The following is a 21583-nucleotide window of genomic DNA, read 5'->3' as shown; positions in this document are numbered from 1 at the left end:
ACACGTGGTATTGTTTATATTGTCACCAGAGCAGTGTGTTTACAACAGAATTACCGATTAATTCATTGCAAATATTTGCCTCGTCTCATATTTCGTTTAAATGCACCAATACACCAATATACCTCTCCAATAAACCTTTCTCATAATGACATAAACCTGATGTAACACGAAGTCTCATTGGCTCAAGTAGTTCTGCGGAACAATCAAGCTTCGTGTGATATTTGCACCCCCCGTTTGATGCGATTACGAGAAAGGTTTATTTCCAGACAAGTGAGGTCTGTGAGGAAATTAATTAACGGAAGCATCGCATTAATTCAACATGTTTAAACAAGACCTATCTTTCTCGTCTGGGATTTCTGTCTTGTTTTTTCTTTATATTTTTCTCCCTTCCTTTCTTTTGTCTTTCTAAAATATTCTGTTTTCTTTTTCTTTGTTTCAAGATCTGTTCTTTGTTCCGTAGTTCGTTCTTTCTTCCTTCTAGACGGCCATCTTTCCTTCGGCCTCTCTTTTTACCTGAAGTAAAACATCCATGAGAACTTTCGTTGTTTTTACTTGAAAACTACCAACACTTGGACTCGTACCTTTCCGGAATGTTCCAGGATGATTACTGTCTTCGTTGTCATCCTCGTTTTTCTGATGCTTCACCGCATTTTTATCCAGCCAATCTTTGTACCTGTGCATCACGTCAAGGAAATGTTCTTTCTAGAGGATCTCTTATTGATCCAGTGTTACTACAGGAGGAAACCTAAACTAAACTAACTTTATTTATACTGGATAGTTCTATCAGTTCCAGACTGTTCTTCCTAGAGGTCCAGTAAGGATTATCTCTTATTGATCCAGTGTTACTACAGGAAGAAACCTAAACTAAACTAACTTTATTTATACTGGATAGCTCTATCAGTTCTAAACTGTTCTTCCAGGCAAACTATTCAATTTTGTTTCCAAAGGATACAAAGTTGTCTTATACGAGGCTGGAATCCATCGCCCACTTTCTGTTTTGATTCTTTTCTTTGTATTTTCTTCCTTTCCAACAAATTTCTTTCTTTTGCGATCCCTAGAAATATTAAAACCACGACATGAATCAATCCTGTTCATTATAAACTATGATACGTGATACTTGCTCACTATCCCCTCCCCTACCATCGCTTGTTGTTCTGTGTACGCGTCAATCCAACGGCCTCGTCAGCATCCAGGTCTAACACGGCATTCTCAGCTTGGGACTGAAACGAGTTGATGCCCAACCTGTAGACAACGAGATCTTCAAGTTTAAAAGGTGAAAATACACCCAGCAAGATTGTAAAGCACAGTATCGCTGTTTAAGATGGAAAAGCATACCCTCGTTCCGAGAAATGATCTGGCGCTCGATGTGGAATGTAGTTTTCATCTCGGAATTGTGGCAAACCTTTGAGAGAGAAATTTAAAATCATTCATTCAAAACTCTCTAATCCTTTGTTTTGTTGAAGATACACAATGATGGTAAATGCATTTGAATTTCATCTACCTTTTGGCCTTCGGGTTTTGCGACTGGGATCCATGACCGTTGTGAAAACACTCTACAAAAAAAAGATGGATCAATAAGAGATTTCTCACCTCTACTAAGAAGAAACAGATGATCTACGCAATCAGCATCTAATGAAATCGTAAACCCGAAATGAAACTTCTCCACCCACCTTGATCTCATCCTGGGTAGTTTCTTCCACTTTACTTCCTCTCGTTTCCATGTTCTTGTCTTCGTGACTTTTCATCATTTGTTGCTTATTCTTCTCAATAACTGTCCCGTGTTTCCGTCTCTTCAACCTCATGATGTCCTGAGAGCGCGTTTTTGACGTCGCACCAATCTCAAATATTGTCTGTTGAAGCAAAAACCGTTACCTTAAATTATCGTTTACGAGCCAAGATCTATTCCAAAAATATCTTCATTACCTGTTTCGCTTTGTAGCTTCTTACACCATCAAGAAACTTGGCGTGAGCCACCTCCTGAACACCTCCTGGTAGGTATAAGGATTACAGGTGATATAAAAATCCACAGCGCAAAAAACAAAGCATTATTGTACGTCTACTGGATTTAGTTCTAAACTGTTCTTCCTAGAGGTCCAGTAAGAACCTTACTTTTCTTACCCAGTAATGGATGGCAGTTGAGGGCTTTTAAACTCATTTCTTTTGTACGTTTCACTGACTCTGGCGATGGTGCAGGTCTTGACTTGGAATACTGTTTATATGCCTTCGTACACGTCTCATGTTCAGATTGCTACGAGAAGAAAACACGATATAAAACCTCGGATGCAAGTGAAGTGAACGAAACAAGACTCATCTGGCAACGTTTGTGAGACAACTCCGCATCGTGTGTTATTTCTTCTCAGAACTGAGGGAAATTATGGAGAAGTTAAAGACAATATACCGCGTCTGTGTTTTGATGAATATTTCGTAACGTGTCCTCTTGTTCATCAATTATATCTTGTGGAACTCGGCCATACACAAAATCTTTATCATCTAAAAAATCACATTCAATTTCTATCAATCATTAAAATAGTTTCTGCTGTAATTTAGTAGGATAAAGCATGCTTCTGGTCGGCAGACTGAGCACCATGTTCCAAAACTATTTCCGAGGTACACCAGAGAATAATAATGGAGAATTAATCTTCGGGTATTCGTGTATGAACTTACCGTTTTCTGTGTAACTTTCTCTGGCTGTCTTTAGAGGTCTGCCCAGGAATAAACACAAATCTAGCATGTATGCGACCTGGGAAAGACAGGAGAGATGTAATTAGATTATACGTTCTCTCGTTGTCAAATAAAAAACAAACAAAAAATACACGATTTTGCAAAAAATAGATAGCAGAGTATGTACAGTACCTTTGAAGAAGTATGTTGGAAATTATTATTAAATACCTCATCAGGAGCAATGATGGAATACGCTGTACCAATACGACCAGCTCTTGCAACACGACCTGTGAGAACGATGATTATCAGCAATCAAATGCTGTGGTATGTACACACCACAAGACTTGCCTAAAATCCTGCGACAGCATGCACACTCACCCACTCTGTGGACAAACAGCTTTGACTGCGCGGGGAAATTATAGTTGATGACATTATCCAACATTGGTATATCAATACCACGCGCCTGAAATATTCAAAATAAAACGTCCTTAAGAATCATGTCCCCGATTCGAGAGATCTTTGTAATTCACTTCGCAAGGCAATCCTAATAGAACCAGCCAAGCATTCTCACCGCAACATCCGTAGTTATCAGCACCATACATTTCTTCTTTCGAAACTTTGCTACATTGATTTTTCGTGCTAGAGAAAAATAAGAATTAAAAAATTAAAAACAAGTTTTCCTAGGTTGATGAAAAAGCGCGCAGCACTAAATTTTTGTATGTGAAAATTTTTTTCTGATTTCCAACCTGCCTGATCCAGTGCGCTGTAGACATAGGAACATGGTATGCTTGTAAGCGCTAGAAGCTGAGAAAAGAAAATTTAAACCATTTGAAAAACATATTGTGATATTGCGATCGAGGTTTCACTTGATAAAGAATAATTTCTGAGGAGTAATTTCTATCTTACTGTTTTTAAAAACTCCACGTGATGTCTGGTTGCAGCAAAGATCATTGTCTGTTCTGTTGGTTTGATAACAGATTGCAAGAGATGAAGCAGAACAGCTGGAGGAATATCACAGAGAAATATATTATCAAACTTGTACAAAAAGTGTTTAATTTCCTCGCATTCCCAAGTGGATTATCAAGCAGGCCACAAAACAAAACATATTTTCAACCAACTAACCATTTTTATCATCTGCTCTTGCAGAGAAAAAGGCAAGCTAAAGAGAAAGATTTATTTAGTCTAAAAGCTTGTGAAGTCCAAAGATTCAGAAGTAGAAATTGGATTTACCTTCAGTTGTTCACTGAGCTTTGTGTCCACATCAAGTCGTAATAGCGTTGGATCATTCAGACCTGCCACAAATAATCATGTGAATTCTTTATAATGAAATTATGAGACACTTCAGAAAACTTTCAGACTGGCTGCCTGACACATTATCCACAGTTACCACTCTGCTTGATATGACCTCAACAAAAGGAAATGGGCAATGCCAGTTCCAGGCACCCAAATGTAGTTTGTACACATGCATTGAAGTTTTCATTCAAGTCTTTACATCATGTATGCCACAGTAAATACTGACTTGATGTTATGTACCTGCTTTAGCAAACTCAACCAGTGATTTAGGCAATGTTGCAGAAAACAGCAATGTTTGTCTGTAGGTAGAAAAATGTTATATTGCATCAGAAGCTATGTAATCAAGAACATTGGCAAAAGTACATGATATAAGAGGTGATCTTTGTCTTACCGTGCTTCAGGAAGTCTGCTTATAATCTCATGAAGTTGTTCCGAAAATCCCATTTCAAATAACCTGACAAGAATAAAGAAAATGATTAAAGAGTTGGGGGATGAAACCTGATATGTTGAGCCATTATATTACTCTTGTACACAGCTCTGAGTTACAGTGAGTCTTAACATGGTTTACCTGTCAGCTTCATCAAACACAACATACTCTATAGAAGTCAGTTTCAGATCCATTTCCATGATGACATGTAAGAAGCGACCAGGAGTTGCAATGACACTAGAATTAGAAACTAATGTTCTGTTATCCTGACCATAAGGAATAATGTTAAACAAATAAACAAATATTGAACCCAGAGAAACCAAATTACAATGCACATCACATATTTCTTTTTCAACTTATTTCAAAATACTCACACATCTGGATTCTCATGTAAAGCTGAGAATTGATTATCCATTCTATCTCCTCCAAGAATGACCGCCGACTTCAAGTCCGTAAAACGACCAAGCTAAAAGCGAACAGATCCCAATTAATCAGGTTCTTTTATCTAAGTATTGAATCACCATAATACAATCCATTGTGAATATTTTCTTGTCTTACTTCTTTCGTAAACTTCAAGGTCTGTAATGCCAGTTCCCGTGTTGGTGATAAAATCAATGCTCTTGCTCCAGTCTGCAATAAAATAAAGAAAAATTGTATTTTTCACTAACTTCAGACTAAAAAAATCTATTTCTGGAAAGCCTCATACCTTTGCTGAATGTCCATGAAGCTTCTCAAACATTGGAACTAAAAATGCTGCTGTTTTACCCGACCCAGTCCTGGCCATCGCAACTACATCCTTTCCATCCAATATCAAAGGGATTGCCTGATTCAGAGAAGAATTATAATATATTTTACATTGTTGTTCTTTCTCAATACCCCAAGACATTAGAATGAGGTTTGAGCCAGTTGATCATAAAGCAAGAAGACATATTCTTTAAACTACAAACCTTCCTCTGTATTGGTGTCGGAACCTTGTAACCTTTTTTCATAATTCCCTTATAAACTGGGTAACTAAGTCCTGGAATAAGAGAGAAAATAATTATGGAGTGGAGTGGAAGCAGGATACAAGATGTGAAGTGGTTGGGCCATTCCATTCAAAAGGCAGATTTAGATTAAGGAGAGGAATGACAAATGATAAATAGTATGACTGGCCCAAATAGGGATGTGTCATGCCATTTATTTGATATTCTTTGAACATGGCCTGGTCACAAAATAAAGAGAATAGAAGATGTTTATCACTCTGACCAATTAATAAAACTTTCAACTCTCTGGTTGATTAATAAAATTGGTGAGGTAGGTGAACTGGCTTGTCTTCAACTCCATTTCTCTGGCCAGACACCTCCATAAAACTGCATCGAATATTGCTAGAAACTTAAGTTGAAAAGATATTGGATTGATTCATCATTCTACAACACTCACCCATAACTTGAAATCCTCCTGACTTTTTCTTCTTCCTATTATGACTGGCCACCATTTTCTTCACAGACACCTCAAAATTACCATCTTCGTCCTCAACAAAACTCTTATTTCTCTCAGCCATGGTTTAAACTTGCAGCAAAAACACTTTCTCACTTTATTTATCTCGTACTCCCGGTTATTTTACTTATTTTTGCAGTAAATTGGCGGAATTTTAACGTAAATTTATCTACTAAATTCTTCATCTGCGTTCACCATTTTGAATTTAATGAGCAATATCTGAACCCACTGTGATTAGTTACAAGAAATCGGCGAGGTTCTTCATGTAAGCTTCTCAATATTGGTATCTCCTCAGTCTTCGTCGATCTTGTTTCTGTACGATTTTTGAATCACAAAGAGGGATATTTTCGCAAAATGTTTTGAATCAAGGGCGTTTTACCGAAGAAGATGATCCCCGTGTCATAAATGCCAAGTCACATTTTTCACAAGTCATTATGACAAGTTTCTTACAGTATACGACCCCAAGGTTAAATCATTCGGATACAAGGTCAACTAAAAATTTAGCAAAAAACCGCCAAAAAACCGAAAGTTTTTCTCCCAAACTTTCCTAATTCACTGGATAAATATTATTTAGTAGTCATTTTCTCTTTAAAGAAGTTTTCGATAGCTTTTCTAAACTGTTCAACGATATTTAGGCAAAATATTCAGTCATTTTGGGAAGCCTTGACACAGACGAAAAGTCTGCAAACTTTTCCCTAACCGACTGACCGACACAAGAACATTTTTGAGCAAATATTTCACTTTATTGAATAACACTTTATACACAACGTTTTCATATATGCATATATATATAAATGTACAACATTTTTATCGAAATAAATAAATAAATAAATACACAATTTCATTTATATACAAACTCAATAACGATTTATGAATATTGCATTTATGTATTCTGTACAACGCATATTTTATATTTTTTGCCTTTTCCTAAATGGTCCCAAATGGACACTTAATACTAAAACTGCCCTGCAGTTCAGCTATTCAAATTTAAAGTTATATTGAATAAAGTTTTGTCCACAATAGACCTCGCAAAACAACGAGAACGAACGATATTTTTGTGTTTTAAATTGTGTTTTTTTCCGGACGATTATTTAAATAGTTGTCACACAACTAGACTAGCTTTCAGCGCAGTCCTGAATGCTGTTTCACAGCAAATTAAACCCGTTTATCGAATTAAACGTGTCCATCTTCCACGCTTTTGAGGCGAGCAGCTTTCAGGAGTATTTTGCTCGGACATCTTGCTTGCTGAACGTTTTTCAGCGGAAGATTTACCAGACGTTGAGCGCCTTAGTTGTGATAAAATACCTCTTGCAGCTGGGCTCAAACCAGGAGAAAATACAGGAGGACTGTCGCTTGTTTCTCTCAATCCTTGTCCAGGTGTCAGGCTTTGTGAAGCGAAATCAATTCGTCTTGCAATGGTATTCTCAAAGGCAAGTGGTGAACCATTCACGCGAGCCAAGCTGTCTACATTTTGAGAAGAAAAGACGGGCGTTTCGTGTCGGGTTCCTCTTCTGAGAGCTTGTCTTTCTCGTCTGCTAAAGCCGTCTGTGAAACTTGAATTGCCGTTGTCTTCTTCCTGGACTATTATCGCAGAGAAATCCAGACTCCTTCTAGACGATTTTCGACCGTTTCGCTGCGCCGGCTGCTGTGGTTTGCGATAAGCCCGTGGTTTCTTGGGAGCCCATACGAAGGGTGCTTCGCCAAAATAGGACAAAGGACTTGTAGAATGTGGTGGTGTATGAAATACGTCCATTTGTCTATTCCTTTATTGTTTTACAGCGAAATCAAGTGGGATTTTACAAGAAGCTGAGTTTCTTAGCTCCACCCTTGACTTCAAATATTCCAGAATGCCAAAAATATTCCAAGGCGCGCTCTTTGGATGTTCTGTCTGGTCACATGGTCTGGCGGGATTCCAAATAAGGTAGTGAATGGCGCGAAAATTCGTTCCACAGCCAATGGGATTTCTTTATTCGAAATTCCAATTACCAGGGGCGTGAATTGGGGCGTTAATATTCCACGATATTCAATCTTAGATTATTATTATTATTATTCAACTATATTATAACTGTATAACATTCTCAAGAGCATGTGAACCAGGGTTGGTAAGTTACTGAATAAATAAGCCAAACATTGTTATTGGCGGCCCTTTGATTCCTTTGTTTTAAACAAAAAAAACAAATGTTATGTTAATATATTTGGCTTATTTATTCATAAAATCTACCAACCCTGATGTGAACAAAGAATATTTAATTTGAATTAATCATTACATAATTATGTCGATTTTCTAATGCTCAGATACCTTATTCCTGGTCAAAAATTCTGCGTCTTTGTCGTATTTGTTTTCTACTTTACAGCCACTCAAATGTGAATATTATAAATACAGAAATTAAATAGAGTTAAAGTTATGAGAGGACCTGGATCCCATAACAAAATTCGCAAAACATTTTGTTACACGTTTATTCCAACTGAAATACAAACTTCGGGTATAAAGATTATTAATATACAACTTGATGGAAGAATATTATGAAATTATTGGAAATATGAAAATGTTACAAAAGTGCTAAGATGAAAGTTGCTCACTGAGACGACGTGTTCGCACTAATTGATTCTCTGAAACACGGAATCCACCTGCCAAGAATTGAATGAATTGTTGTTGTTTCAAACCAATTATTTCAAGGCCAGAATTTCATTTTGGATAAATTTGGATGTAGGATAAGAACTTAATTAGAGTTAATTAGGTTTAATTAGTGTCGCTTACCTCTTCTTATCATACTCATTATCAGCAATGAATGAAAATGTTCTCATTCCAGTTTGAGGTGGAATGCAACGGAAGCCATTTCGTCGCCCATTTCCCGATGAAACTTCGTCCACAGTATATCCATGAAGTTTAGCAACTCCAAGCGCTGTCGTGTCCGCCATTTCGCGATAATAGTACAGACAACCGTTCTTGAGCACACAGTATCGCCGTTTCCATGAACGCCTACTTTTCGCGCCTTGCTTCGTCAGGAAACCATGGCAATCGGGTTTCTTGATGGAAAGCGCGGGAATGGCAACATTGTGAATGATTTCGTTACGAATCACGAAACTTGTCTGGAGAGAAAAAAGATGAGCAATTGAGTTGAGATATAAAGGTCTGTGTACACGTTCCATACACTGTTGACAAAGCGAAGAAGAAAAGCTATATTTCTCACCCCTTCGTCCTTGTTTTCAGCAGCATTACGCAAAGCCTCCATCCACCTGAGTAAAAAAAAAAAATGGTCAAAAGATCCACGTTTCAACAGCAGACCTTCCCTGATGAAGACGCTAGATTGGAGTGTTGAAACGCTGGGTTATGAATGTAATCATTGTGAGGTGATTACTTTCCTTATTTAAACCAGAGAAAGAACTGAGAGAAACAGTAGAAAGTGTCATCGAGAGATTCTGAAAAATATCTTTGTTTCTGATTAGGTTAGAATTAGGTTTAATCCTAACCTAACCTCGAGGATTAAGTTCGTGTATTTAGGATTTAGTGAACATGGAATTCTTTCAAAATCCATGTCTAACGATGAATCCAGGGCGTAACAAACGATCTCAAGCATACCTCAGCATATCTTTGGATGAATCAGAACTGAAGAAGTACGTTCGTCCACCGCCTTTACTGAGCTTGATACAATATTTCTTGTTGTGCTCTGAACTGTGACTGACAATATAGCTCGCTAGAACGATAATACCACAAGGTAGCTTGTCCTAAAATACACAGTTTATATTCAATCATATCCAGCGATGCAATTGGATTTGGAGTGTCACTTCTTACCCTTGCACTTTTGTAGTAATACAAGCAGCGATCTTGCCTCACCATACACCTGGAGAGTAAACATGTTTTATCAAACCCAGAGTAGCTGGTGATAGATTAACACTTCATGTCTGAACCTTACCATCTTTTACGCCAGTTTTTTGGTGTGATTCCGGTACCACCCAGCTTGAAAAGGTAGCCAGAACACAGGGAACCATCTGAAACAAATCAATATATACACCACTGTATCTAGCTATTGTTTAATTGTGATAGCTCTCAAAGTCTCCATGTTGTATGTTTGTAAAGTCAACCTAATAAAACAGGTGATAGTAATTTACTGTTCAAAATTCAGGAGTATAATCATTGATTCTTAATCTAATTCTTTATGGTAGTAGTTGGACAAGAGTTAGGGACAGGTTAAGGTTTATATTAAGCAACAGGTTAGGGTTATACTTGTGGATTCTGGATGTGAAATTACTACACCTCAAAACGTGAGTATTTAGTACTTACCAGGATTTCTCTCAAGTGATGCAGCGCTGTGAGACTTTCTGTATTCTTCTTGAAACTCAACTTCAGACATGGTTGTGGACTGCGACACTGAACGAAGACGAACGTCATCATCATTAGCTGGAGTTGTTAGTGTTTCATCATCATCATCATCAAGAACTAACCCAAACCCACCATAATGGCCACTAGTTGCATAAACTACATCATCATCGTCTGTCTCAGGATTATCAAATGCTGTGTTCAAGATCTCCCAGTTGATTGGACCACCGTCCTGTGTGGGAGAGGGTGATGCCCGAAGACTCTTAGCATCACCAGAGGAACCACCACTCGATCCCATTGAGTCTGATACACTTGGTTTCCGGTCAAGGGGCTCATGAAGATGTACCACATGTGTGGGGGAACTACCCAGGGGGACTGTGGGTGATGGGGTTGTCCCCACAGATGAGGGGGTGGTACTGTCAGAGGAAACACCAGCTTCTGAACTTTTTGAATTGCTGGTTACTACCAGCTTGGGCAATGAACTTGGTCGATCCATCTCATTACCTGTTACATCAGCTTTATTTATTTTAGTTTCATCTGTTGATCCCTTGTTCTTATTTTGTGATACTTCTCCGTCATTGTCATCCAACAGTTCATCGCTGGATCGTGATAATCTTTGTGTGATTAAATTAAGTTCTTCGCAAACTTCATTTGCCTTTCGTATTCCTTCTTCTATGTCATTCTCAATGCTCTGTAGTGCACTCTGATTGGTTGGTCCATCCTCTCCATCTCTATCCTGATTGGTTGGTGCATCCTCTCCATCTCTATCCTGATTGGTTGGTGCATCCTCTCCACTATGATTGGATGGGCTAACGTCTTCATTCTGATTGGTTGGACTAACGTCTTCATTCTGATTGGTTGGACTAATGTCTTCACTCTGATTGGCTGGACTCGCACTTTCACTGCAAGTACTTGACGGTTGATCAGATCTGGAACCTTCACCATTTTCATATGGCTTTTGAAGTATGATTGAGCTGACAATATCAGCTTTGCTTGGACTTTTGGTGGGTGGTTGAGTGGACGTTGAGGCTCCATCTTTGGCTTTCTTTTTTGTTGACGGTTGTGGGACTAATATTGAACTAACAACATCAGCTTTGCTAGGACTCACAGGTGCCTGAACTGAGGCCAAAGAAGACCTTTCTACACCAGAATCTGACCCATGATCCATAGTTTCACTTTGATTCGATGCTTCTGTGTTTGAAATTGAAATATTATTCTCTTTATCAGTGCTATCCACCAAAGCAGGTTTTGGATTTTCCTGAGCATTTGTTGCCAAATCAGCATCATGTTCATATTTTTCACTTTGCACATTTCCATCAGTTGAGTCATTCAAATCATTTTGAGTTGCATTTCCATTTGTTTGAACATTAGAACATTCCTGCAACTGATTATTTAAATCAATATTTTCTTCACAACTTTCTGGTTTATTTGAAACTTTATCTGACCTGTCGTCCTCCAACATAACTTGGTCTGAATGTTCTTTAGAGCCGCTATCACAAGCTGCCATATTACTTTTGTCAAGGTTCTCTTCAATTGTCACAGAGCTATCACCAACTGTCTTCTCAGACATGTTATTGCAGTTTCCACTATTGTTGTGTGTCTGGGAATCAGAAGAAATCCCACTTTGGTTACTGCTATTGCCTTGAAGCTCAGGGTCATTGACAATTTCCATAAAACTATCATATAGTTCTTCCTCAGTACAGTAAAACTCTGAACTGTTTCGTGACAATGATTGATCAACCTTACAATCGCTTGTCACAGACATTTTCTTGGCCACTTTACTAAACAAATTAACCAACAGAAACACTTAAACATGAGTATCATTCATTTTCATTCTCGTTATATTGGCATTGTTAATTTACGGTATTTGTTTACAAAATGCATCACTATGCCTTAGTCGCTTAATTTACTGTAAACAAATTAACCACAAAAACATTCACTTTTGCTTCTACATATATAACTTTCCATAGACTCTGTATCAAGTTACCTTGAATTAAAACACCTGCCTTCTAACAGGAAGTGAAAGTTAAAAGTGAAATCATTAAAATATATTGAATTATGGCAAATTATAGCTGACCCCATTAATCTGAGAGGTATCCTGTCAAGTCTCAATCTTACCTAAGATATTTTACTGGCTATTAGCATCATGGTGACAGATTTAATACCCTTGTAAACTAACCCAGACAATGCACCATGCTGTGGTAACCCTCTTATGTCTACCAGTATTTTATAATATGTTAAAGACTTTTCAAGTCTATCTGGTCAGAAGCTAGCCTAACAAAGTGTTTTTATACTGTTGTTCATTATATTTCTAATTCATACAACGAGCATTCAGAAAAAAATCACAGATAAATATAAGGTTTCATTAAAAAAAAGTAAAATATTTCAGACACGATTAATATTTGTTTTATAAACCAAACACGATAGAGAAAAAGCACCTTTATTAATTTCGTAAACAATAAAAAACCTACTCTATTAAAGTTAAAAATCTGGGTACAAAAACGCAATCTCAAGCTTAAAAGGAAAGTTCATAACTTTTTCAAAGAAAAAGAGAATCTCTTTTTATTCCGATACAAACATCTCCAACAATTATCAATAATTTACAACCGCTATGAAGCGCATCGTTTATACACCAAATTATTTCCTTCGTATAATCCCTAAATTCTTTTAAAACCAAAACTAATCTGGACATTGTGATAAATTTGACAACTACTTACATTTGAGTACGATTTGGTTAGTATTCTGTGTACATTTTCACGAGGACTTTTTGACTTTTTTGGATAAATCTCAGTTTGACTTCCGCATTTTAGTAAAGATCAAAAATAAAATAGTTACGTATTATTTTAACATAATTATGCTAATTATGATTACCGTTGATTATGATAAATTGAGCGCAATTTATGCGAAGAATTTGCAAAAAAAAGTAACAACTTAGCTACAACTAATCAAAGTAACAACTGAGAAAACAATAAACAGTTTAATTGCAACATTATTTTATTCACCAACAAATACACTAAACATTGAATACACTAACTATTGAATACACTACACTAGCTTTCTTCACTTTGAAAATGTTTTTTGAAGACATCTCTAATCGACACGAGGACTTGCAGTGCAAGTTCACGGCATTGAGCACTTGGATCATTATTAAGGATGTTCTCTAACCAACTTTGACACTCAGCTAACTCACTTTGAACTTCAGTCATGAGGAAAAACGCTGGCACACTAACAACAACCATTGCCAAAGAGAACAACAAACTCTGTCTAACATGGGCATCATTATGAAACCTTAACACCCACACAACCTCAAGTAATGACCTTGACATGTTCTGAGCTACAAGTGTTCCTCGTGCACAGTACATGATATTCCCTAAAGTGCTCACCAGAGATCCAAGTATCACACAATCTTCACCAAGAAGATCAAATGTGTTTTGACGATTATCAAAACCTTGCAGAAGTGGAAAAAAGAAATGCCCAGCAACATTTGCAAACCGATTCGGTGCCGCTTTGGGTGGAACAATTGACGCTTTCTTGCTAAATCGTCTTGTTTTTTTATCAATTCTTTCTTGGACAATGGTCTTCCAATTTCCAGGTTCAGAGACCTCGGAGTTGTGTGAAAAACCAAGTGAAGCTCCATTCTTTGGATGAATTGCAGAAGAATTGCTACTGAACTCTGGCTTTGATAACTCAGTTGCAGCCCTGGCAAGCACATCAAGTATATCCATTCTTTGTCTTAAACTGTAATTCTGAGCATAAAATTCCTTCGTCAAATAACCAGCTGCCTCAACAGGACATTGGACAGTGATTTCAACCATTGCCGCAAACCTGAGCTCGTTATAATCTTCTAACGAGTACTTGTCCTGCAAGTGTAGGAGAATGGTAACAAGCTGAACACATTGATGACTAAGATTATGACCATCATTCTTCAAAACCTTTGTCAGGACACGTAATGATGCAATGTGTCTTTTAGGATCATCATTAGATAATAATCCATCAATGCATTGGGATATGTATTTTGGTGGTCGTATCCCCTCAATGAGATCATCATCACCTTCAGACAATTCATACGGTTGCAAATCATCATCATAACTATCCTCAATATGATTATTTATCTGTGTTTTTCCATCATGATTTCTCTGACTATCATTTGCCAATTTTTCTTCCAAATCATTACTCACAATCACATCCTCCTTTGTCAAAAAGTTTTCTTTTTCAACGTCAGGGCTAAATGCTGGCATAGAGGCCAGAGATCGCAACTTTTCAACATCATCATCCACAACAATGTCAAACTTCAGTTTCTCTGTATCAGGATGCAAGCGTGCTGTGATACATTCAGCGACAACCATTCCAATTTGACGTATCTTGTTGTTTGCGTTATCCAAGTGTGCCTGAACTCCAGATAACATTTTATTAAGTATTTCACTTTTATGTTCAACAACTTCACTTTCATTCATTTGAACTGTGGCCAAAATAATCACTTGGGTTAGATAAAAATGCTGCTCATACGACATGTGTTTTATGATGTTCGATTTAGCCCATTGCTCTAACATTGTTTTAAGTACATCAACAAGAATATGCCTTCGAGTGTCTGCACATAGGTAACCCACAATATTTTGTAGTACGCTTGGCTCTTTATAGAATCTCACCAACAAGAATTTGTGTGTTATGAGATGTTTGATGAGTGAATTTGTAACTACATTATCCCTCAAAATCTTCGAGAAGAATGGGTAAAATGCAATCTTCTTTAAGAGACACTCAATGACAGGCTCCAAGGCAGATTCTGGGACTTCTGTGAGCAACTTTGAACAAATATTTGACCATAATGGGCTTCTGTAACACCATTCTTTCAACTGTGGTAGAAGCACATCAAACAAGGTGGCTATTGAACCACGTAGGGCAATTTTACCAATGAGATTGGACAAAAATGACGTTGAATAGTTACTTGTTTTGCAAGCAACTTCATGGATTTCAATTAAAGTTTTTATAATTTCTCCACCAAGAGTTTTATAGTACACATTTGGATGAAATCTTCCATTCAATGCTAGCTTCATCTTATTGGCTAATTTATCAGGTAACGAGGTCACAACTGTTAATAATTCTTCGCCTAAATGCTTTCCTGAGTCACTCAGACATTGCAGCATGAACAACTCAGTTAATTTACTTCTGGTAACAAAATCATCAAGCACTGAAATAGTAAAGTTCAGTTTATCAGTGTGAGTCAGGGATCCAAATGCCAACACCAGAGCAAGGAAAGAAAGATCTGCAGGACCTTCTAGGAATAGTCTGGATAATACTGTCCTGAAGTTGTCATCTTTCAAAAAACTGGGGTCAGAGTGCCTCAAAATATGCTCACAAAAATGACCATATTGTCGGGATAGAAACTCTTTCTTGAACTCAGCTGAATATGAGGGGATACCAGTGGCTGACCAGGTACCATTTCTTAAAATACGGTCCTTTTGTAAGCTGTCCTCGCTAGATATTGAACCTTTATCCAACAAGTGAACAAATTTCAAAATAACATCTGACAATTCACGGGATGTTTTAGCAGCTACGACTTGTTTCTTTGCTTCGTTTATTGCAGTTCTTACTTCAACAGAAACATCCATCTTTCATTCCTAATATTGTTCTTTTCGATTGGAAAAATTGTAAATAAATCAGAAATTCTAATTTCAGCAAATTTTATTTCCTGAAGAAGAGGGATAACGTTTGATCAAGAGAATCAAGAGGTATTACAGAGGAGTGTATATGGATACCTAGGAATACTCGGGGGATATTGGGGCACAATAGGAGTAAGTAGGTATAGTAGGTGAAAACTGGGGTATGTATGGATAAATTTGAACATGAAAGGAATCTGTTGGATAGGTATGGCTATGATAGGAGTATCTAGGGATAGTCTTTGATAAACCATGTATAGCTGTGAGTAGAGGTTGATATTGGAGGGTCATTGTAGGATAACATGTTGGATTTGGATTTAGTTCATGGTTAGTTGGATTTGTTCATGATTAAAAGCTGATTAATTTTTTTAACTACTTTGATTAAACATGAATATTCTCAAGAACGTTTTGAAACAGCAGGGGCCAAGATTTCGTAGAAAAGGTGCACCAGAGCATGTCCACTTTGATCAACATATTGGCAAACAATTCATCAAGCGATTGGTTTCTTCATCTGGCCATAACCAGCAAGAGAATGGTAGACAAAAATTGGTTATTCTAGGCACAGGATGGGGTGGTTACAGCCTTTTGAAAAACATTGACAAAAAACTATTTGATGTGATTGTAATCAGTCCTCGAAATCATTTCCTGTTCACCCCCTTGTTGGCAAGTACTACGGTTGGGACTTTGGAGTTTAGAAGTATCATTGAACCAGTTCGGAACACAAAATTCAGAGATGATCATCATTTTCAGTTGGCCAAAGCAGTTGAATTACAATCAGACAAGCGTATAGTTGTATGCAAGAGTGTTTTAAACAATAAGAAGCAGGAAATAAGCTATGATAAACTTGTTATAGCAGTCGGTGCAAGAAGTAATACTTTCAATGTCCCTGGCGTGGAAAAGCATGCTTTCTTCCTGAAAGAAATAGCTCATGCCAGAGCAATCAGGAATAAGATTTTGACAAACTTTGAGTTATCAGTTCACCCAAATATCACAGCAGATGAGGAGAAGAGATTGTTACATTTTGTAATCTGTGGTGGAGGGCCAACAGGTGTTGAGTTTGGTGCAGAATTGTACGACTTTCTTCGTGAAGATGTGTCCAGACTATACTTCCAAGAGAAAGACAAAGTACAGGTTACTCTAGTGGAGCCACATCAAATATTGCCATCATTTGACAAGAAGTTGAGAACATTTGCAGAGAAGAAAATTCAACAACGTTCGAGATTCAATTTGATACAAAGTGGTGTGGTTGAGGTTGATGAGAAATCTGTCAAGTTACAAGATGGTACCTTAATACCATGTGGATTGGTTGTCTGGTCAACTGGTCTTGCACCAAGACCATTTATTGGTAATACACATGTCTAACTGCATATAACATTATTCCCATTTAAGTCCAACACCAGTTGGTTGCATGCACTAAGCATAATAACTACAATAAGTATATTTACCCATAATGGTGAGGTTTAAGCACACAATCCTCCATCCAGGAAATTTCTTTTTTTTACTAGAAAACACCATTCTTCCAAAGTCCAAACAAAAACAACTGCTTGTTGATCCATTCCTCAAAGTGAAAGGCATCTCAGATGGCAATGTTTATGCCCTTGGTGACTGTGCCTATATTGAAGAAAATCCTCTGGCATGCACAGCACAAGTGGCTGAGCGTCAAGGCAGATATCTTGCTAAATGTTTTGCCCAGGAGAGAAAACAAGATGCAAATCTGAAACCATTTTCATGGAGAAATGCTGGAATGCTAGCCTATGTTGGTGACTACCAAGCTTTGGCTGAATTTGAAACATCAAAGTTCAGAGGGTTTATGACTTGGGTGCTGTGGAGATCTGCTTATCTCACAATGTTGGGAAGCTTTCGATTGAGACTACAGGTGCCATTTGATTGGATGAGAGCTTTTGTATTTGGACGAGATACATCTAAGTTTTAGCCAACTATATGTAGATTACAACTTCATTTTTCAGATACACATTCACATAATCACCATTCATTGGCAGTTAATTCGCAGTTTACCAAGAGTGTGTTCATTGTATAACTGATTTAGATCACCGAAATGAATATTAAAAAGAATTTCACCAACTTCTGAATAACTAGCTTTAAACAGAAAACCTCATAAAATAAATACATAAAAATCTCTCAAGTCATACTATGCAGTGTTTAAATCAATAATCTCTGTAAGGGGGGAAAAATATCAAAACACATGTTTGAAATTGCTACAATAATTTATTAATGACAATTCAGATTAACATTTATATATTCACATTGAGATTTGTCAGAAAGGTTAAAAGCAGGGAGAAGGCGTTTGTTAATAGATAGCTTTATCTGGCCTCTCTTTAAACATTGCTAAGAACGATGTTGAACAAAATCTGACAAATTTTCAGAATAGTCTACGACTTTTGACGTTTAGGACAGAATTTACAATTTCGACATTTCATGTTACAAATAGACAGATATTACGACAACATAATATAATTTTTGCAGAATTGAGAGCATCAAGGCCAATGAGTTGAAAGATTTACCTTGGTCCATTAAAATTGGTTTTGAATAAATATGATTCGTAGCCCATTAAATTCATCAGGATATAAAATTTTTGCCTTTGGATTGTGGATCATTGGTTGACTAGCATTGGTTGAGCATTACCAGGGGGAGGGGTGAGCCCCTGGTCACCATTTTGGAGATAGAACTGTGCATGTTGACAGGTTGATAGTGCCATGGGTACGGGGCCAGGCGGTGGAGGAGAGGAGATGGGTTGGATATACGTCTGTGGTGGGAACGCTGGTGAACTAAGAATGACTTGACCAGCTGGTACGAAATTTTGGTCGTACAACGTGCTACCATAGAATACGGTTTGGCCAGCGAGGTATGGAGAGTATTCAAAAAAGACTTGAGCCTGGTTCGGGGGGCTCATGGGTCCCGCTATTGGACTCATGGGAGGTGGGGGTGACGTTGGTGACGTAGCCATAACGTAGGTTTGTTGTCCGTTAGGAAATACCATACTGGTGGGAATCACAAAAGGAGGGGGTGGCACTCTGAAATAAAGAGACAAAATAGGGATATTAGTATGGTAGGATATTAACGTGAAATACTGATAAAAGTGACAGTGTACTGGGCCTAATTATTGCGCTGTCCAGATCTTTGTATGAGGTAAAAAATATAACATTTAATAAACCGCTTACATACGGTTTAAGAATACTTAAATACTAGTAAAGTATTTCGCTCATGAACGTAATTTCTAGCCATTAATAAGCATAAAATCGTGCAATAAATTGGCCGTGAACTTAATGTGAATTGCTCTCGAAACTTCAATAAGTGTTGTTTTTTTAACTCAAGTTAAAAAAAACTAAGTTTTGCCTTAAAATAATGTTGCAAGCCGTATACAAGTGTAGCAATAATGAAATGAAGCGATGAATTTAGAACTGAAATGTAGCAATTTGAAGCAATTAGTGTTTTCTAAATGCAAAAATCTTCGCTTTCAAAATGACATCCATTTTTTTACCAAAGTATATACGTTTTGTGAATTCCCTTAGATACAAGCAGTAATTGTATACAAATATTAGAAAATTAACTGTTATAAACACAGTTATTTCATTAACATCGCGGCTACGAAGAAAGTTAAAGAAAAAAGCCGTATACAAAGCGGTCACTTTGATGGTGGTTCATGAATGCTCTTTAATTTGGTTGCTTCTTTTTCGAACGTTTTTTTGAAAAAACGAAGAGGTGAAACACAGATATACACTGGAGTTTAAAAAGACGATTGATGACGTTTTATCAGACAGATTTCAAGTCCATGGCTTGCTTCTGTTGACAATGTGTTAGCAACTAATTCCCCGCGGATTTAAGACAATTAGACCGAATTGGTAGAAAGACTTTTGTGTAAACACAAGTCCGAGCCATTTCCGCTGAAAAAACAATATCTGCGTTCAATTTTGTTACCCTCAGCTTAAAAACAAACTTCGATACGGTCAAAGAAATGAGAAAAGCTCTAAGTTCAGGTGTAAATAACTGAGTATCTCTGCTTTGGATCAGTTAAATTGATTTGAACAATGCATGTATTTTTAATTTAAAACTTACCCGTATGATTTGCCGATTGTCCCATTTGAGAATAGTTTGCCAGGACCTGTAAATGAAACTTACATTGGTAAATGCAACGTTACAATTGGGAAAGGAACTTTAAATTTTCATGTTGTTATGTTCTCGTTAATTATAACTAAACCACGTCGCCAAACACAGGTGCAAAAGTGTGGAACGATTAACATTTGCTTTCTGCAAATGGCATGCAAATTCTTTCACAGTTCAAACTACCTTTTAGGTTTTAACGCGTGCAGAACAACTGGTGAATAACAAAGACAAACATATTTGTAGTTAATGAAGTTTTAGAAAACACTTTACCTTCTTTCGTCTTCTTTTTGGCACCAAGATATGCCAGTTGAACGTTAGCTCTTCGTCCGTCTATCAAAGGTTTCTTGTTTTCACATGCTCGCTGTGCGCCATGTTCATCCCTCATTGTTACCTATAAAAAGTCAAATAAAAAAGCAATGAGTCAGTAATTTATAATTTCAATTACTTTAGAGTCAAGCAAATGACAGGTTTAAAGAGAAAAGCACACAATATGAACACCACTTACAAAACCATAGCCTTTTGATGCGTTGTCATTTTTCGACCGTATCACCACAGCTTCATCAATGGCCCCAAACTGGGTGAAGTACGTTTTCAAAGTTTCATCGTTTGTCCCATAAGGAATATTCCCAACGAAGAGTTTTGTATACGTCGTGTCTTTTTTCGGCCCTTTGCTCATTATACAAACGAAGTAAAGTTTAAATACAGTTCGTTGTATGTATACTTGAATTCAGCGCGGGACTAGCCAAAACACAACTCTTGTCGTTCCTTGAAGAATGATGAGGATTTTGGCCTGTATAAACTTTTGGCATTCAAAACGAGTTTGTCAGTAAAAACGTCGATACATAACGGCTTTTCGGCGTGTGCACTTCGACCAGGAGGCAAGTTTAACTTGAGTAAAGCAGAAAGCAAACTTTTAAAGTCTGCAGTTTAAAGAAAGAAAATCTCTTGGCCAATAGTAGGATAATCCTGATTGCTTCCATGGGAACATCTTCTGAATAAGATGTGCTGTAAATGCTCTAGTAATTGTCAGTTAATTGTCAACAAACTGTAATGATTGGACGACAAGTGTCCGAAACATGATGATTATATTCAAATCAGCTGTTATTTCAGATTGCACCCTCATAAACATGCAAATTTCTCGCATGATTTATACTGTTATCATCTTTATTGAATGCATAAGTATTTTCTTAGTCCCGAAAGCGTCCTGCACTCCTGGGGGCTTTGGAAATGAAACATTCCCCCCATTTTTTTTTAATTTCTACCACTCAGCATTATGGCTTCCTCTAGCAAAAAATATTTTCCAGGGCATCTGCTTTTTCACACATTTTAGTACAAATTACCAATTCTCATAACAGTATAACCTTTCTATAACAGTATAGACGCTTTAAAGACGACAGTCTCGCCATGTCAACGAGCTTAACATTTCCAGAAATATGAATATCGGATTGCCATGTCGCAATTATACCACGCACAGATCAAATACAACTAATTTGAAATTAATTTTTTTTGCAAGGCAATGCGTGGCGAGATCTGAAACACCGCGACGCAAAATAGCGGATATTTGACAAAGGTCGTGTAAAACTTTAACAAGAACGCTCGTGCCCGACTTTTACTTGTTTTGCCGGACTGTTA

The 21583-nt window shown here is 37.3% G+C and overlaps 4 protein-coding genes across 5 annotated transcripts; 1 reads left to right on the top strand and 3 right to left on the bottom strand.

Moving 5' to 3' along the window:
* Positions 1 to 71: 71 nt before the first annotated feature.
* Positions 72 to 6054, bottom strand: LOC114528608 (ATP-dependent RNA helicase DDX54-like). The gene is made up of 26 exons (XM_028550274.1): positions 5801 to 6054; positions 5329 to 5399; positions 5088 to 5204; positions 4940 to 5011; positions 4756 to 4847; positions 4523 to 4618; positions 4346 to 4408; positions 4195 to 4253; positions 3892 to 3953; positions 3784 to 3820; positions 3568 to 3662; positions 3408 to 3465; positions 3233 to 3300; positions 3040 to 3124; positions 2890 to 2948; positions 2665 to 2740; positions 2399 to 2490; positions 2119 to 2248; positions 1924 to 1988; positions 1671 to 1850; positions 1502 to 1553; positions 1336 to 1402; positions 1141 to 1242; positions 953 to 1054; positions 582 to 673; positions 72 to 513 (listed from the first exon to the last, which is right to left on the bottom strand). The coding sequence occupies exons 1-26, from the start codon at positions 5919 to 5921 to the stop codon at positions 335 to 337; spliced, it is 2292 nt and encodes a 763-aa protein (XP_028406075.1). The 5' UTR covers positions 5922 to 6054; the 3' UTR covers positions 72 to 334.
* A 1995-nt stretch (positions 6055 to 8049) lies between these two features.
* Positions 8050 to 16012, bottom strand: LOC114528606 (guanine exchange factor for Rac 30-like). 2 transcript variants are annotated; one of them, XM_028550271.1, is made up of 8 exons: positions 12893 to 13019; positions 10140 to 11956; positions 9772 to 9847; positions 9651 to 9699; positions 9438 to 9583; positions 9049 to 9094; positions 8616 to 8947; positions 8050 to 8485 (listed from the first exon to the last, which is right to left on the bottom strand). In XM_028550271.1, exons 2-8 carry the CDS (start codon positions 11938 to 11940, stop codon positions 8434 to 8436), a joined length of 2502 nt encoding a protein of 833 aa, XP_028406072.1. In that variant the 5' UTR covers positions 11941 to 11956; positions 12893 to 13019; the 3' UTR covers positions 8050 to 8433. The 2 variants fall into 2 exon arrangements, 1 of the variants encoding a protein (XP_028406072.1); XR_003687516.1 differs by lacking the exons at positions 8050 to 8485; positions 8616 to 8947; positions 9049 to 9094; ... (1 more) ...; positions 9651 to 9699; positions 9772 to 9847 and having other exon boundaries at positions 11646 to 11956; positions 12893 to 16012.
* LOC114528617 (probable NADH dehydrogenase) lies at positions 16004 to 17999 on the top strand. The gene is made up of 2 exons (XM_028550284.1): positions 16004 to 17174; positions 17335 to 17999. The coding sequence occupies exons 1-2, from the start codon at positions 16217 to 16219 to the stop codon at positions 17760 to 17762; spliced, it is 1386 nt and encodes a 461-aa protein (XP_028406085.1). The 5' UTR covers positions 16004 to 16216; the 3' UTR covers positions 17763 to 17999.
* Positions 18000 to 18088: 89 nt separating this feature from the next.
* On the bottom strand, positions 18089 to 21580 carry LOC114528625 (RNA-binding protein 38-like). The gene is made up of 4 exons (XM_028550294.1): positions 20457 to 21580; positions 20222 to 20342; positions 19904 to 19949; positions 18089 to 18861 (listed from the first exon to the last, which is right to left on the bottom strand). Exons 1-4 carry the CDS (start codon positions 20625 to 20627, stop codon positions 18441 to 18443), a joined length of 759 nt encoding a protein of 252 aa, XP_028406095.1. The 5' UTR covers positions 20628 to 21580; the 3' UTR covers positions 18089 to 18440.
* Positions 21581 to 21583: the final 3 nt, after the last annotated feature.

Source organism: Dendronephthya gigantea, unplaced genomic scaffold (genome assembly GCF_004324835.1).
Source record: "Dendronephthya gigantea isolate DGI-Jeju-01 unplaced genomic scaffold, DenGig_1.0 000050F, whole genome shotgun sequence".
Taxonomy (NCBI): domain Eukaryota; kingdom Metazoa; phylum Cnidaria; class Anthozoa; order Malacalcyonacea; family Nephtheidae; genus Dendronephthya; species Dendronephthya gigantea.
The sequence above is the reverse complement of the archived record's forward strand: the minus strand, read 5'-3'. Positions and strand labels throughout refer to the sequence as shown.